Genomic DNA, 15,103 nt, shown 5'->3' on the forward strand with positions numbered 1-15,103 from the left:
CTCTCTCCACAAAGACAGAAACTGACCTTTCAAGAATTCAACAAGACCTCAAACTCAGACCAAATGACTCGGCAGCAGGAAATTCGCAATCCCCTCCTTGACGGCGTACTCGTGCCCGCAGTTGGCACAGACCAGCTTGCCCTCGGAGATCTGCGTCTCCAGCAGCAGGTGGTGCAGGTCGCGCACCAGCTTGTCGTCGGCCTGCAGCTCCTCCTGCGTCGGGGGCTGCTCGGGCAGGGGCGGGAATCCGAGCTGTGTCGGTGGTTAGCTTCTTCTTCTTCTTCTTTTCTTCCTGCTCTTTTTTTCTTGTTCATGTCCTTCTTTCCCGCTCATTTCAAACTCTTCTCTGGATTCTTCCCTTTCGTTATTTTCACTCTTCCCTCTCTCTTCATCAACGATATACATCCCATGACATCCAAGGAGTGAGATGAACACCAACATGTCAAATAAAACGAAACAAGCAAGTAAAAAGCAAAAAAAGAAAAAAAAAAAAAAACCATACCTCTTCCGAAGTCGTCCGCAGAGCCGCCCAGTCCAGCCGCGGCAGCACATTGACGAGCATATCCGGGTTCACCTCAATTTCGTCCTGCACCAGCTCTGCGTCCCGGGGATGCAACGGGTACGAGCTGGACGACGACTTGCAGGCCTTGACGGCGCAGGTCAAGAAGTTGAGGCTGAGGACCTTCATCTTGTCTGTCTCCTCTTCTCTTGTTTTCGTTTTCACTTTTCGGTTTCTTTCTTTTATTCCCCTTGACTTATTCTTATTTCAGTAGCGCTTCTGAGGCTGTAAGTGAAAAAACGACGTGGGACTTGGGAAGAATTTCTTACTGGCCCGCACTGCAACATTTTCCCTTGTCCCAGCTCTAAAACGATTTTTCCACCAAAAGTTGCACGACCCACGTGACATGGAATTGGCATCAAACACACTCCACCAGCGCAACAGACTGAATGATGCAGCATACAAGTCTACAAGTTTGCACGCTCACATTGACAGACATTCAAGACTTGATTCGGCAGATGACAAGATTTGAGTAGCCAAAAAGTGGTCTCTTGATTCACTTCTCTCGCATTCTCACTACATCAGGCCAGCGACTTTGCGTGCACAGCGCTGCCAGACTTCCTCATTCGCACAAAGAGGCCGACAACGCCAACAGCAACGGCGCCAAACATCAGCACACGCAGCGCTCCAGATCCACCGCCAATGTCCGAGCCAACAGCATCCGAGGCGCCCGCTGCGTCAGCCAAACCAGCCGTCTCGAGGAGCTCTGAATTTTATACCAAACTCATCAGCATACCGTGTGACGGGGATGGAAGAGTTGGAGACACCATGTGTGCGTGTGCGTGTGCGTGTACGTGACGAGTGCGTGTGTGCGTGGATGCGGGCAGTGAGACGGTTTAGAGCTCGACGTGAATACCTTCGGGGGGAACCTCCAGCTCGCCGCTCTTGGCGATCTTGACCGGCTTCACGGGGCGGTCGCCAGCGCCGGTCTTGACGTTTTCAATCTTCTCAACAATGTCGTAGCCCTCGAGGACCTCGCCGAAGACGACGTGTCGGCCGTCGAGCCATCTGTTGCACGTTGCGTTAGATACGTTCCTACTTCTTCTTGTCAAGATCCGCCGCGGAGGAGGGGGAAATCGTACGAGGTAACAACAGTGGTGATGAAGAACTGGGAGCCGTTGGTGTCAGGTCCAGCGTTGGCCATGGACAGCAGACCCTTCTTGGTGTGCTTCAGCTTGAAGTTCTCGTCCTTGAACTTGTTGCCGTAGACTAGACGAAGCCCGCAAGGTCAGCCAGAGCCCAGATTGCAGCGACAAACGCCGTGCCGCCAATTGATTGACTGATTGACTGAGAGACAAGGAACACTTACTCGACTTGCCACCGGTGCCATCGCCCTTGGTAAAGTCGCCGCCCTGAATCATAAACTGCTTGATAACGCGGTGGAAGGTCGAGCCCTCGTAGCCGAAGCCCTTCTCGCCGGTGGCCAGAGCGCGGAAGTTCTCGGCCGTCTCGGGGACCGTCTTGCCGTACAGGCCCAGGACGATGCGGCCCAGCTTCTCGTCGCCGTGCTCAATGTCGAAGAAGACCTTGTGGGTGATCTTGGGGCCCTTGGCCGCCTCGGCCGTCCTGACGAAGAAGAGCAGTCCCACCACCAGGACGATGGCGGTGGTGAAGAGCCGCCTAAAGGTCAGCATGATGGATGATGATGATGATGACGATGATGATGATGCCGCGTCGACTCTCGGGGAGATGTGTGTCGAGAAGCAGGAATTGGCGGAGCGACAGTCAGGTATAAGAGCGTGGGGAGAATCAGCCTATACAGATACAAACTGACAAGACAAATAGCAGTCTAGACACTCAGTCTCAATTAAATGGACACATATGCTCGTCCCCTGCTTGTTAGTGGTCTGCGTCGCATCTGCGCCTTCCCCGCTTGCCCACCACCCACTTGCCCGCTTCCAAGCATCAACTTCAGTCAATCAATGGCTGCGCTGCTATTGTCCAGATCCACAGAGATCCCCTAGCCTGCTTCCTGCCTCTTTAGGCCGCTCGGCATTTATACAGGTACAAAGTCGCTACTAGCGTAAAAGTGCCTAGGCGGTTTAACCATCATTTAGCCGCCCGGCAGCGAACCTTTCCGTCACAACGCCTTTGAAGAAAGAGTCTGGAATAGATACGAGAGCATAGAATCACAGACGACGACTACGACGCATTGTGGGTGCTGTACGATAGAGGGCGATTTTCAAACCTAGCACAAGCATAGAAGATGGTAACGATACTCGCATCGACACTGTTCAAGGAATCATCGCAGAACTAATCTTCTCTCTTTAGGTGTTCATTCTGGGAGTCAGCTTCCACGAGGGGCAGCTGGTCAAGGTACCTATCGACTCACGACCCGATCAGTGCTGCTTTCATGCGTTGTGTGATGATGGCCACGTCTGACTCTCCTCGTATATATATAGAAAGCCCTCGAGTCCTTCTACGCCCTCGGCCCGACCACCTCAGCCCGCATCATGGCCAAATACTCGATTCACAACCTCGCCAAAATCGGCTCATTAACGCCCAAGACGGTCACCTCGCTCACGGCCGAACTATCGCAGATGTCCATAGAGTCCGACGCACGGAGGCAGGTGCAGGAGAACATTCGGAGGCTGAAGGACATTGGGTCGTACCGCGGTAGGCGGCATGCCATGGGTCTGCCCGTCCGTGGCCAGCGGACGAGGACACAGACGGCCACGGCCAACAAGCTCAACAGGGTCGATCGCAGGGCGTAGAGCTTGGCTTCAGGCTGATGTTGCGGCGGAGACGACATGGAGTTTTGGGACAAAAAGCAAATGGGTTTTGCAATTCACAACATGGGAGTTTATCGAGAGGAAGAAGAAGAAGAAGAAGAAGAAGGACAAAGAAAACGGCCTATGCATAATTGGCCTTGTATGATATTTGTATATACGGCAACGAAAGGTGGGCAAAAAATTTCAAAACGTACCACGGAAAGGCTACACACCCAATCAGATGCTGTGCCGCTCATGGAATCGGCACATACTAGTCTGCACTTTTCTGCTGCTCTACAGCTTGTCTTCCATGATGGCCGCGCCGTTGGCCTTCATCTCGGCGGATACGGCATCCACCGCCTTCCAGACCCTGATCAGGTTATCGCCCACCACTTTTGCGGCGTCGGCGTCGCTGACTCCTCGTCGCAAGAGCTCGGCAATCAGGTCAGGATACTTGGAAACGTCCTCGAGGCCCTTGGGGACCGAGCCAATGCCGTCAAAGTCGGTGCCGATGCCAACGTGATCATAGCCGATACGGCTTCCAATGTACGTGATGTGGTCGACAACCTTTTCTAGGGTTGCGTTGTCAGGGTCCTCGTCGGGAACGCCACTGTCATTGCCGCTGTCAACGCAGGAGATGAACTGCGGGGCAATGTTGACCATGACCAGGGAGTTGGTCTTCTTGACCAGCTGCAGCACGTTGTCCTTGACGTTGCGCGGGTGAGGGCAGATGCCGTATGCCGAGCTGTGGGAGAAGATGACGGGTGCCTTGGAGCCTTCCCAGTCCTCTCTCCCACCGAGGGCATCAATCATTGTATCTTCACTATCGGAGAAGAGAGGAGTAAGCCGACGATCATGCCGCACATGTACATCTGGATAGCACATACCTGACGTGAGCAAGATCGACAATCATGCCAATTCGATTCATCTCGTGAACCAGCTGCTGGCCGAGGGGGCTGATGCCGCCCCAGACGGGGGTCGCTTTTCTAACGGGGCGCTCCAGCAGAGCGGCATCTGCAAACTTGTTGTGGCAGTTGTGAGTCAGCGTCGCATACCGCACGCCGAGGTCGCGGAACATGCGCAGGTTGCCAGCCAGGTTCGCGATCTGGTGAAGGCCTTCAATGCCCAGGGGGGATATCAGCTTTCCGGCTCGGAACGCGTCAATGGCATCGGAGCTGTCAATGTCATGAGCGAAGTCATCCGGATATGCGGCGAACAGCCTCTTCATGATGTCAATCTCCTGCAGCGTGAACTGCAGACCTGTTGATGAGAAAACACTGGGCGTCAATACTCGGCCACACGAAGATGGTCAAAAGCTCTCACTCACTCTCAGCATAGTTGTCATCCGAAAAGTCGGTGCCGTTTGCAGGACACGGCGCGTACACGCTCCAAAAGGCACCTCCGGCGCGACCAGCCCTTAGCCGAGCGAGATCAACGTGGCCCTTGAGCGTTCCATTCTCAAAGGGGCCGGTGAAATCATCTCCTTCAAGATGGTTCCCGTACGGACCACGGAGAACAAGAGGAAAGTCGACGTGACCGTCTGGCGAGGAGGCGGTTTGTCAGCTTCCGGGCTCAGCCAAGGGCAGGGCGATTCACTGAGTTGATGGTTGAGTTACCAATCAGAGGAGTGGCCGACAGGATCTTGTGAGCCCTCTCCTCGACTGTCAGCGTCTTGGAGCACGAGTGCTGATAGACTCGCTGATAGTGACCGAGCGCCGGCTTATACAGCAGGCCAATGGTGGCGAGGGCCAGCGACACGCCCGCGGCGAGCGTCTTGAGGTTTGGCCTGCGCGGTGGTTGCTGCGCGTGACCGCTGGCGGCATTGAGGCTGCGATAGTCCGGGCTGCCAGCCGTGGGCAGGATCGCGTGTGATTTGGCAGTCATTGGATGGGAGGCGGTTGAGCGGCGTGACGCTGCTCTTGACTTGAGATAAGGGGAGAGAGGAGGAGAGGTTGACCACTTGCCCTATCATGTGTACACGACTTGATACCGAGTTTATTACTAAAGCTTTGGTACTACCATACATCTGCACAACAAGGTAGACTGGCAGGCCTCGGCACTTTGCCTGCGATTTCGCGATGACGCCATTCTCGAGACGCTGTAGAAATTGCATCGATGAATGGTCTTGCTCGATCATCAGGGCTTTTCCCTGGTGTTTCGCTTCCAATGGCAACTGAAGATGATGCGGCTACGGGAGTTTTAACGTGTGCTCTTGAGGACTCGAACGCCACAGCTGGACACGAGACTAGACAGGGGCACTTGTCGCTTCGTACGAGGCTGAAGGCAAGGCACACAGCTTGTTGAGCGCACCTGACGGCATGCACGCGGGAAGCTGGAGAATGGTAGTGCTAGTACGAGCAGTAGTACCTACAAGCAATGCAGACATGGGGGGAAGCAATTCTACAGCTCTTCACCGTAGCCATCCGTGGATCGCCACTCATCTTCATGTGCTTTTTGAACCGCCAACAGTGGCTCTTTGGACCGGCTTTTTGTCTGTAAGAATCGTCTCGGACTTGCTCTTGATTACCTTACGTAGGTACTAGTAATAAGGCGCCTAATAATAGCAGCATCAAGACTCTAGACGGGCATCCACCCTGCGTGGCTCGTCAGCTAAAAGCAAGAATGCTCGACTTTTGTCTGCTTTGCTCATCATCAACGCTGACTACCTACTAGGTAGGTAGGTACTAAGATATAACGGCAGCTTCAAGCTAGATGAGCCAACCACAAGTTTGCAAGCCGCCAGTTTGTATCAAGTCGGACCTGAAGCTGGGTGTGAGATCTGATGAGACGGTGAAAGCAGACGGACAGCCGCAAAATGCTAATACATGTACGGACAGAGCCGTGGCCCGTGCCCTGTCAAGGAAGCCGAGATAGTCTCGGGTCCCTTTCAGAGCTGCGTCAGCACGCCGTCGAAACCAGGAGCGTCGTCGTACGAACATGTATTCCTTGAAGTAAGGTAGGTAGTACCTGCGGGGCATGAGGTACCTTGGTCTTTGGGTGCTCAGCCCTTTATGAGAACCTCGGGAAGATGAGAGAGAGCAAACCATCGTGCGATCAGGAGGTATCAGGGATGACTACTGCGTACTATAAATAAAACAACTGCTCGTTGGCCAGCTGCCATGTCCTGAGAAGCCCTTTTCATCCGAGCACGGCGTGCCCAAGTACACCACTAGCAGGAGTACCTACCACTTTACCTGGCATCGCCTTGTGGATAAGGTGCCTTGGAGTCTTGCCCCATCACAGTTAGCACCAGCGAGAATCGGACGACGTTGCTTGCTCGGGTCTGCCGTAGCATCTGTGTGGTCACTCGATTCAGAGCAAAAAAAAAAGTGACGGAGAAGAAGTCCCAAGGGTATTGGCAGAGGAGAACGCAAAGATAGGGGAGCCCAGGCAATGGCCCGCACATGTCAGGTACCTTGAGCACCCCAAGCCTGTGAGCATGTGTACAGCCTCAGGCAAGTGGAGGTTAGGGGAGTTGATGGTTGGTACTACCGTAGGGACCCCCGTAGACCCCTCGTACCGGTACCTGGCTGCTGCTAGCGCTACCAACAGCTGTTTCGTGTTTCGTCGCCAAAAGATCCCTGGCCTGCCCCAAACCCGCCCTCCACCTCATCCTGGAATCCATGTGAACCTCCTCTCACCTGCTTTGACCAGCCTGCATTTCTTCACAGCTGCCCACTGCGGATCACAGCGCGCTTCCTCTCTTTATTCTCGAGCCTTCTGCGAAGCTCTTCTCCAGCCTCCTCTGCCTCCTGCTTTCTGTTTCTCGCCGGCTTGCATCTCTTGATTCTTCAAGCTTTTCATCGTCTTTCCTATCCGCAACCGATCCGGTTCTTTCATACCACTCAGGCGCGCTGATTGGTGTCTCTTTTTCCTCCTCGTCTCTTTGGCCGCCCCCCTTATTCTCGACTGCGTCCCTCGACCCTTTTCGCTTTCTTTTCGCGAGTGCCGCCTGCCGTACACGAGCCTTGGTTCTTCACGATAGGCGACCTTCTGGCGAGTCTTTTTGCTCCATACTCGCCAATAGCGAGTGAGACAGAGAGAGGCGGAACCGCCCCCCCCTTGAACCGAAGCCCCACGGCCGTCCCGACGTCTCTATCGCATGATCCTGCAGCTGAACGGTTTCGCGCTCGAGTAGTCCACGATGCCTGGATTCGCCGACTCATTCTGGTCGAATGACTATGCTGCTGGTACTATTTCCCCTCTTCCTTGCCGTCGCGCAGTTGCTTGCTGGCGTCTTTGTCTAACCGTCGCCAGGACTCGGTGTCCTCTTCAGCAAGCTCCAGCAGGGCGTTGTGGAAAATCGCCAGGTGCTGACCATAGCTCGGCTGCGCGCCGAGGCCGAGGAAGCGTATGGCCAGCGTCTCGCTGATATTGCGCCCGCCGCAGACAAGCTGTCGGGCGGCTTTGGCCGTGACGATGGTGCCACCGTTCGCAAGGTCAGTCACGCAAGCGAGCAAGCCAAATCCAGGCTGCGTCGCTGAGGTTCGCATTGGTACGTGGGCCGTGGTAGGCCGTGAATCGCTGACTCTCGAGATTCTCTGTAGGCCTACGATGGCATGCGAGCGGAGATGCAAGAGGCTTCGCAAAGCCACATCCGAATCGCCCAGAACATCCGCGACTTGGTCGTCAACCCCTTTTCCCGATGGTGCGATGCTCACGAGACTCGCATCCAGGACTCCCAAGACGTTCTCCAGCTGCGAATCAAGGCGCACGACAAGCAAGCCGAAGCGGTCAAGAAGCTACGCTCAAACTACTTCAACAAGTGCCGACTGGTGGAAGATCTGGAAGAGGAGAACAAGCTCGCCTTTCAGGACCCCGAATCCAGCCCCAAGCAGAACCAGCAAAACGCTCCGCCGATTCCCGAGATCAAGGTCCAGCCTCACAAGGAAGAAGAGGCCCAGAACGACGAGGTGTACGAGATCGGCGACGATGTCTACCAGCCCGAGCAGATGAAGAAGATCCTCTCCCAGATGCTGTCGACGATCAAGATGGGAGAGACCAAGGTGCCCATCCTTGGCACCTACCTCAACACGTCTTCCGGCTCGGACATTGTCGAGTATCTGCAGCGAAGCATGGGAACCACAAGCGTCAGCTATGCTGAGAGGATCGGACAGGACCTCATCTCCAATGGCATGCTGCGCCTCATTGGAAACGTTGGCAACACGTTTGCCAATTCATCCAAGATGTTTTACCAGTGGAGGCCCAAGGCATTCCAGCTTGCCGGAATCCCCGAGAAGAAGCAGACCCTCGGCCGGACCTTCTCCATGCCCACTACGGGCTCGGATGGCGGCGACTCATCACCCGTCGTGGGAACGGTGAGCGAGTACTTGTCCAACTGGAACGTGCTCAGCAACTCTCATCCTGGCGAGACCGCTCCTCAGCGGCTGCAGCGCGAGGCGAGGGAGGCCGACGAGAAGTACAAGGCCGGTGTGCGCAAGCTCGACGAGCTTCGTTGTGAACTGGAGGAGCTCATCTTCCTGCATCTCAAGTTCCTCGAGCGCTGCGAGCTCGACAGGCTCAAGGCTATCAAGACGGTTATCCTCGACTTCACGGGAACCATCGGCAACGTGATCCCCAGCCTGCAGTCGACTGTCGACAAGATGATGCTCTTCCAGGAGACCGTACAGCCTTCAGGCGATCTCCGGTACCTCTTGGAGAACTACCGCACCGGAAGCTTCATCCCGAAGGTTGTCGTCTACGAAAACTACTACAACAAGGTCGACGAACAGACGTTTGGTGTTGATCTGGAGGCGCGCGCAAGAGCCGATAAGAAGCGAGTCCCAATCATCATCACTACTATTCTGACCTATCTGGACAACCACTACCCTGACTTGGAAGGCGACGAGGCAAGACGGGGCGTGTGGCTCCTCGAAGTCCCCCTTGCCCAAACGCACAAGCTCCGTGCAAAGGTCAACGATGGCAAGCCTGTTGCCCCCGAAGTCTTTGACGAGTTTGATATTCCGACGGTCGCATCTCTCCTGAAGCTCTATCTCCTCGAACTTCCCGGTAAGCAGCAGCACAGATCTGTACCTTTATGATCCGAGAAGCGTTGTGAAAACTGACGTTTCCACTAGACTCCTTGGTTTCCTCCCACGTTTACGAAATTGTCCGAACAATTTACAGCACCCCTGCCACCGACGCGTCAGAGGCGTCTCGAATTGCGGTACTCCAGCAGACCCTTTCGCAGCTTCGGTTGACCAACATTGCTACACTGGATGCGTGTATGAACCATTTCACGCGCCTCATCGACTTGACTTCCGCCGATGAGGAATACGTTGCGGCCTTGGCCACTTCCTTGGCGCCTTGCATTCTGCGCCCCCGAATGGAGACTTCTCTTACGATGGAGGAGAAGCACGCCAGTCGACTGGTCCGCGATCTCTTTGCGCACAAGGACGCCATCTTCAGCGAGCTCAAGCGCATGTCGACCCTCAGCCACTCCATCTCCGCCCCGGGCCGTCCGCGAGCGATCAGCACCGATGAAAGCAACCGCAAAGCCCTGATGGAGGAGAGGAACAGGGCCTTGCTCGAGAAGAAGATCCACCACGCCCCGCGGAGCCGTGCCACCAGCCCTGCGCCGGGTCCCCGAGGCCACCGGCGAGAGAGGAGCAGCGGCGGCCCCGAGACTCGATTCCCGATCCAAACCAGCCCGACGACCGCCTCGGACCGTCACCGCAGCAGCCTCAGCAGCCTCAACGCCATCAAGCGGTCCAGCCTGGAAGTGCCCGCGGCGGACGGCAGCGCCAGCCCCCCGGACACCACCAACGGATCTCCGCTCAAGACGGAGATCGAGGCCGGGCACGTCCTTGAGAAGCGCGACAGCCTGGGCAGGGGAGTGGCGGCCAAGTTCGCGGCGGGCATCCCCGCCACGCCGCCGAGGGAGTCGAGCCCTCGTGGTGTGACGCTGGAGGACAGGCCGATGGACGATTAGTAATGTCCATTTGCTACGATGACATGTCTTTCCTTGTCGTTTATGCCCCTTTGTACGGATTACGGACCATGACTGAAATGTTTATGTGTGCTTTTGCCCGTTTATTGTAGATGACACCCCTGGTGTGGACTTCCCCCCTCCTTTTGGTTGTGGGAGAAATGAAGAAAGGGAGATGCGATCAAAAAAAAGTTTCTTGGTAGGAAGGGTAGACTTACGGTAGATGCGTTGGCTGGGAATTTCTGGAGTCAAAAGGGAGGCAAACCATAGGAAGAAAAGGAAGGGAAAGATGGGAGGGGGCGAGTTAGGAGGAGGCCAAGCAAGGGAAGGTTGAGAAGGCCATCATATATTGGGCTACAATGAGGTAAATCTTGTCTCTTTTTTTTTCTTTCCTGTTTTTACAACGCTGTTTTTGGAAATATATCTTGTCCTTTTCTTTCAACACCTCGTATCCCTAGTTTATGGTAGTCTATGGTGACGCGCTGCAGTACTTGTTCGGACAACAACAACAAGAAGATTGACAAATAGAAGCAGGTTTCTATAGCGTCTTCTACTTCCCCTTCGTCACTCCCTTTTTGACAATGGACGAAAGCCAAGGCGAGCCCAAATTCCCCCTATATGTCAATTGCCTCCATATCTTATGTACAATAGCAGCCAGTTCCATCATGCTACATATTCAAACCAACAGCAGCAGCATGTACAAGTTCCAGTCGGGAGTATTGACTCGGATAAGAAAACGGGAAAAGAAGAAAAAAGGACGGTTGTATTGATGTTATACTGCGCCCTCAGCTTCCTCGACAGGCGCCGGCTTCTTCTTCTTCTTCTTCTTCGGGGCTGCCTTCGCAGGAGGTGTCCCCGAAGCAGCCGCCCCGCCGGTATCGTCGCCGCCCCCTTCCACGGCCTGCGGCGCCGCCTTCTTGACCTTCTTCCTGGGTTTGGCCTTTGTAGCCTCGGCCTCGTCGCCATCGGCGGCCTTCTTCGCCGTGGCCTTCTTCTTCGTCTTCTTCTTGATGACGACGCCCTGGACGTCGGCCCCCTGAGCCATTTGTATCCTCTCGTTGGCCCGCTGCATCTCCAACCTCAGCCGCTCCACCTCCTTCATGGCCTGCTGCATCTCCGCCTCCTCCCTTTGCTGCCTTTCATAGTCGAACGCTTCGGACGCGTTGCCTTCCAGGCTAAACGAGCCAATGGTGCTGGAGTCGACCTGCAGGAGCGAGTGCTGCTTTGATTTCTTAGATCTGGCCTTGGCGAGGGAGCTGTTTTCCGAGTCGTATTGCCGTCCCGTGCCGCTGTCACTCCCTTCCAGAGTTTCATCGGTAGCTACGACCACCCTCTGCCGTGGCTGCGGCCGCGGTCGAGAGGGCGCGGCGACTGTGTGACCGATCTTGTCGAGGTCTAGCTGCATGACGGGGATCGAGTCAATGTCGAGGGCGGGCCCGTTGTTGTTTTGCAGAATATTGTGAATGGGTGTTGATGTCCTGAGGATATTATCGCTCGGGATGTAAAAGGGGTCGTCCTTGTTCTTCTCCATCCTTTCCGCCTTTCTCTTGGCAAGAATATCGGCATCCAGGTAGCTCTCCTCGCTCGGTTGCTGATAGGAACCTGCCGTGTCGTCTTCTGGGTCGGCCAGTCTGCTGATTGCCGGTGTCGAGGATGAGAGGCTCGAAGGCGGTGGTCGCTGATGATAGTAAACCTCAAAGTCGTCAGCTTCGTCTGACTGCAGTGTGACAATGTCGGTTTGAGACAAGAGGCGGCCGAGGTTGCCGTGAATCGGCTCATCTAGATCTAATCCATCTGGAAGTGGTACGTTCTTCTGCGCATGCACGGCAACGGAATTCAGTTCCCAGCCGGTAAACAAGGATGGGATCGCCTGTGTGAGGAGCAAAGGTGGCTCTTGGTGATTTTCGTCTGTTGACGGGGGTTGTCCAGAAACCGCTTCTGCGGTCAGCTTGAGCAGCTCTATAAATTCGACCGCTCTCTCCTGTACTTCGAGGCTTGGGTGTAGGGCGAGCGGCTCCAGCACGTCTAGGATGCGGGCGAGGAGCAGCGATATCCTCGACTTCCGCTCCGCGGTCCACGGCTCGAGCTCGCTGCCGGCAATTGATGAGAAGACTTTGGCGGTGGCATGGAGCGCCACTGCGAGGATCTCGGCTTTCCCAATCCTCGGAATGGCCTGGAGAAGCCCATTGAGGCTATCATCTGGCATGGCCAGCTGTATTGCGTACTCGCCAATGATCCATATGGCCGATTTAAGAGCTCCCGAGCTGAGCGAATGTCCAACCGGATTCTCAGACAGCAATTGGTCGAGAATGAGGTCTGCCGCCCTGACGGCAGTGGCCCTCATTGCTCTGACCTTGACGGCGACGTTCCGCAGCTCGTCTCCTACTTTCTCGGCCACATCGACTTGTTGACGGGTCGGGAGCAAGGCACCCGTGTCGGCGTCAAAGGTTCGAGGCACAGGGGCCATCCGGACAAGCTGTGTCAACACATCAATGTACCAATCAAAGTCCAGCACGCTCGAGTAGTTGTCCTTGGAGCACATGTACAAGATCCTTTCGATGATGTCTATTCGGTAGTCGTCGGGAAGAAGGAGAGCCTGAGTATCTCGGACAGTCGGCGCCGTAATTGCGGTTTGCGCTTCATCGTCCGATTCTGTTTCCGGAGTGTTGGCCGAGCTTCCCGGAACACGGCGGTCCTTGGATGGTAACGACGACTTGAGCTGCTTCATCAGACGGCTCACGACGGGGACAAGGTTATCGCTGGAAACCATGCCCTTGACGAGGTTGAGGGCCTGGACACGAATAGTGATGTCCGAGCTGTCAATGCATTCCAGGATGACGTCTTCCTGCTGGGAGACGAGATGCGGGTGTGTGAGAACAATCTTGTTGAAAGCCAACAAGGCAACATACTTGACTGGATTGGTGCGTCAGCCACTGCAAGGTTGAAAGACAAGGAGGAAGGGGTTGCATCGCGGCAGCTCACGGTTTGCATCGCCATTAATCATGATCATTCCTCGCAGCTTGTTGACACAGAGGGTTGCAATCTCGTCTGCTCCCGCAACGTCCTCGGCGCTGTCCAGGATGCCCCCCTGGATGATGCCGTTGATGCACTCGTACAGAAGGGACATGGCCGGGGTGGTTCGGATGATATTGGTCAGGGGAGGGAGCAGCTTTCGCACAAGGCGAGGCTCAAGCGGCGTCAAGCTGGCAAACTGAACGAGGAGGTTAGCCTGGTCCAAGAGGGAATTTTGATGTAAGCAGATGGGATAGACGGACGAGCTTGATGAGTTTAATGGCCATCCAGTTGTTACCGCTGTCCACCAAGAGCTCGAAAAGCCGTGGCGCCAGAGGCAAGAAGTCGTTGGGACGCCGCGACCCGAGCTCGCAGACAACGTTGACAATGGCCGCAGTGACGCTCGGGTCTTCGTTGGGGTCCATCAGGCGATCCTTGATCTTTGGCCATGCCGCACGCAGAGCTTCGGGATATACGAGCGCCAGGCGGTACAGCGTGACGAGGGTCTTCTTGCGTATGTTTGCATGGCTGTGGTTCAGCCGCGGCAGCAGGTCGGCGAGGGTGGAGAGAGCCAAAGACGGCGTGATGACGTGGGGGAGAGTCGCAATCGGGAGGGATATAACCGTCGGTGAGGTGGCAGCCAAGTCCTGGTGATGGGAGTGTCAGTAGCTAGGCGTCAGGCGCGAGGCGAGGGAAGGCTGCGGAGAGAGACCTTTTTCAGGAGATTGGTGGCCAGCATGAGGACCTCGGTGTCGTGCCGGAAGCTCTGCACGGCGCCCAGATATCCCACCCTCTTTTGATGATACTTTGGCGACGACATGACCTCGAGGACGTGGAACGAGGCCCATGACATGTCGTGGCCGACCATTTCCAGGTAGATGAGCTTGAGGAGGGCCGTTGCCTTGAGGTCTAGATAAGAAGACACCATCAGTCAGTCAGTCGATCCGGTCCGAGGAGACAAGAGACTATCGAGGACGAGAGGAGAGGAGAAAGAAGAGGCAAGAGGGAAGGAAGAGAGACAAACCCATGTCCTGACTGCGAACCTCGGCGCGACACTCCTTGAGCGTCTTCTGGATGTACTCTTTCTCATTGCCCTTGTGGTTGCGCAGACCCCGGATGAGGTCGTAGAGCGACTTCTCGAACCTGCATTGCGCGCCGTCAGCGACCGTTCACCTGCGCATGTGCCTTCTGATGCCCGTCGTGACGAATGGAGATTTACATGTTGAAACGACGAATTGCCCCGCGCGGGGCCTTGCGAGGGACGGAAGCGAAAAGGCCTGGCGAGAGACCGGATCGGAGAGCGGAGAGAGTTCGAGAAGCGAGCGAGGCGTGGCTCTCGTCAGGGAATGATGAAGATGGAGGCCCGCAGCAGCCCAACCATCCTGCTATCGCGCTCAAGTCCGGAGTTGCAGTCGTTGTCGTGGGCCTGTTGAGGGGCGAGCCGGATGAGAGAGATGTAGAGGCAGACGGAAAGATGCAGCGAAGCTTGAGATAGCTTCAAGCCGTCGAGTTAGGCGTTAGGTAAGGTACGTGACCGCTAACGAAAGGCCAAGGTTGCGTCGTTCCACCCAAGCGATCAGAGGTACCTTTCGTTGTTAATCGGGAAGAGAGAACCTGGGCCATGACGGAATTGCCGCCGAAACCTCGGAGCTTTGCTTTGGTGTATCAGGTACTCTCGTAGGCGCGCGACTTGTCACGCACGGGCCGGTGAAAACCCGCTGTGACGTCCTCTGTGTTCATCCTTGGCTGCAGCAGTCGGTTCGCGAAAGGCTTCTTCTTTTTGTCCCAGGCGACGATAGCAATTGGCACATGTTGCGGCTTTTTTCTTTCTCCTTATCTTGCTCTATGCCTAGCAGAGACCTCCCTTTCTTCATTTTCGCTCTCTAAATGTCG

The 15,103-nt window shown here is 55.5% G+C and overlaps 5 protein-coding genes across 5 annotated transcripts; 2 read left to right on the forward strand and 3 right to left on the reverse strand.

Annotated features, from left to right (window-relative positions):
* Positions 1–54: 54 nt before the first annotated feature.
* CCMA1212_002403 (Peptidyl-prolyl cis-trans isomerase B) lies at positions 55–2,380 on the reverse strand (the record flags this gene model as incomplete). The annotated part of the gene is made up of 7 exons (XM_073699785.1): positions 55–252; positions 503–682; positions 1,132–1,265; positions 1,416–1,567; positions 1,642–1,768; positions 1,869–2,237; positions 2,377–2,380. The coding sequence occupies 7 exons, from the start codon at positions 2,378–2,380 to the stop codon at positions 55–57; spliced, it is 1,164 nt and encodes a 387-aa protein (XP_073560883.1).
* A 446-nt stretch (positions 2,381–2,826) lies between these two features.
* On the forward strand, positions 2,827–3,273 carry CCMA1212_002404 (37S ribosomal protein subunit sws2; the record flags this gene model as incomplete). Its single annotated transcript, XM_073699786.1, has 2 exons — positions 2,827–2,875; positions 2,962–3,273. The coding sequence occupies exon 2, from the start codon at positions 3,013–3,015 to the stop codon at positions 3,271–3,273; it is 261 nt and encodes an 86-aa protein (XP_073560888.1). The 5' UTR covers positions 2,827–2,875; positions 2,962–3,012.
* Positions 3,274–3,564: 291 nt separating this feature from the next.
* CCMA1212_002405 (Putative dipeptidase) lies at positions 3,565–5,154 on the reverse strand (the record flags this gene model as incomplete). Its single annotated transcript, XM_073699787.1, has 4 exons — positions 3,565–4,093; positions 4,158–4,530; positions 4,598–4,810; positions 4,887–5,154. 4 exons carry the CDS (start codon positions 5,152–5,154, stop codon positions 3,565–3,567), a joined length of 1,383 nt encoding a protein of 460 aa, XP_073560889.1.
* A 2,260-nt stretch (positions 5,155–7,414) lies between these two features.
* Positions 7,415–10,201, forward strand: CCMA1212_002406 (Rho-GTPase-activating protein 8; the record flags this gene model as incomplete). The annotated part of the gene is made up of 4 exons (XM_073699788.1): positions 7,415–7,460; positions 7,528–7,709; positions 7,818–9,279; positions 9,348–10,201. The coding sequence occupies 4 exons, from the start codon at positions 7,415–7,417 to the stop codon at positions 10,199–10,201; spliced, it is 2,544 nt and encodes an 847-aa protein (XP_073560886.1).
* Positions 10,202–10,970: 769 nt separating this feature from the next.
* CCMA1212_002407 (AP-3 complex subunit delta) lies at positions 10,971–14,391 on the reverse strand (the record flags this gene model as incomplete). The annotated part of the gene is made up of 6 exons (XM_073699789.1): positions 10,971–13,111; positions 13,181–13,427; positions 13,474–13,857; positions 13,923–14,119; positions 14,235–14,353; positions 14,384–14,391. The coding sequence occupies 6 exons, from the start codon at positions 14,389–14,391 to the stop codon at positions 10,971–10,973; spliced, it is 3,096 nt and encodes a 1,031-aa protein (XP_073560887.1).
* Positions 14,392–15,103: the final 712 nt, after the last annotated feature.

This window comes from Trichoderma ghanense (assembly GCF_004382785.1).
Source record: "Trichoderma ghanense strain CCMA-1212 chromosome Unknown scaffold_2, whole genome shotgun sequence".
Lineage (NCBI taxonomy): Eukaryota > Fungi > Ascomycota > Sordariomycetes > Hypocreales > Hypocreaceae > Trichoderma > Trichoderma ghanense.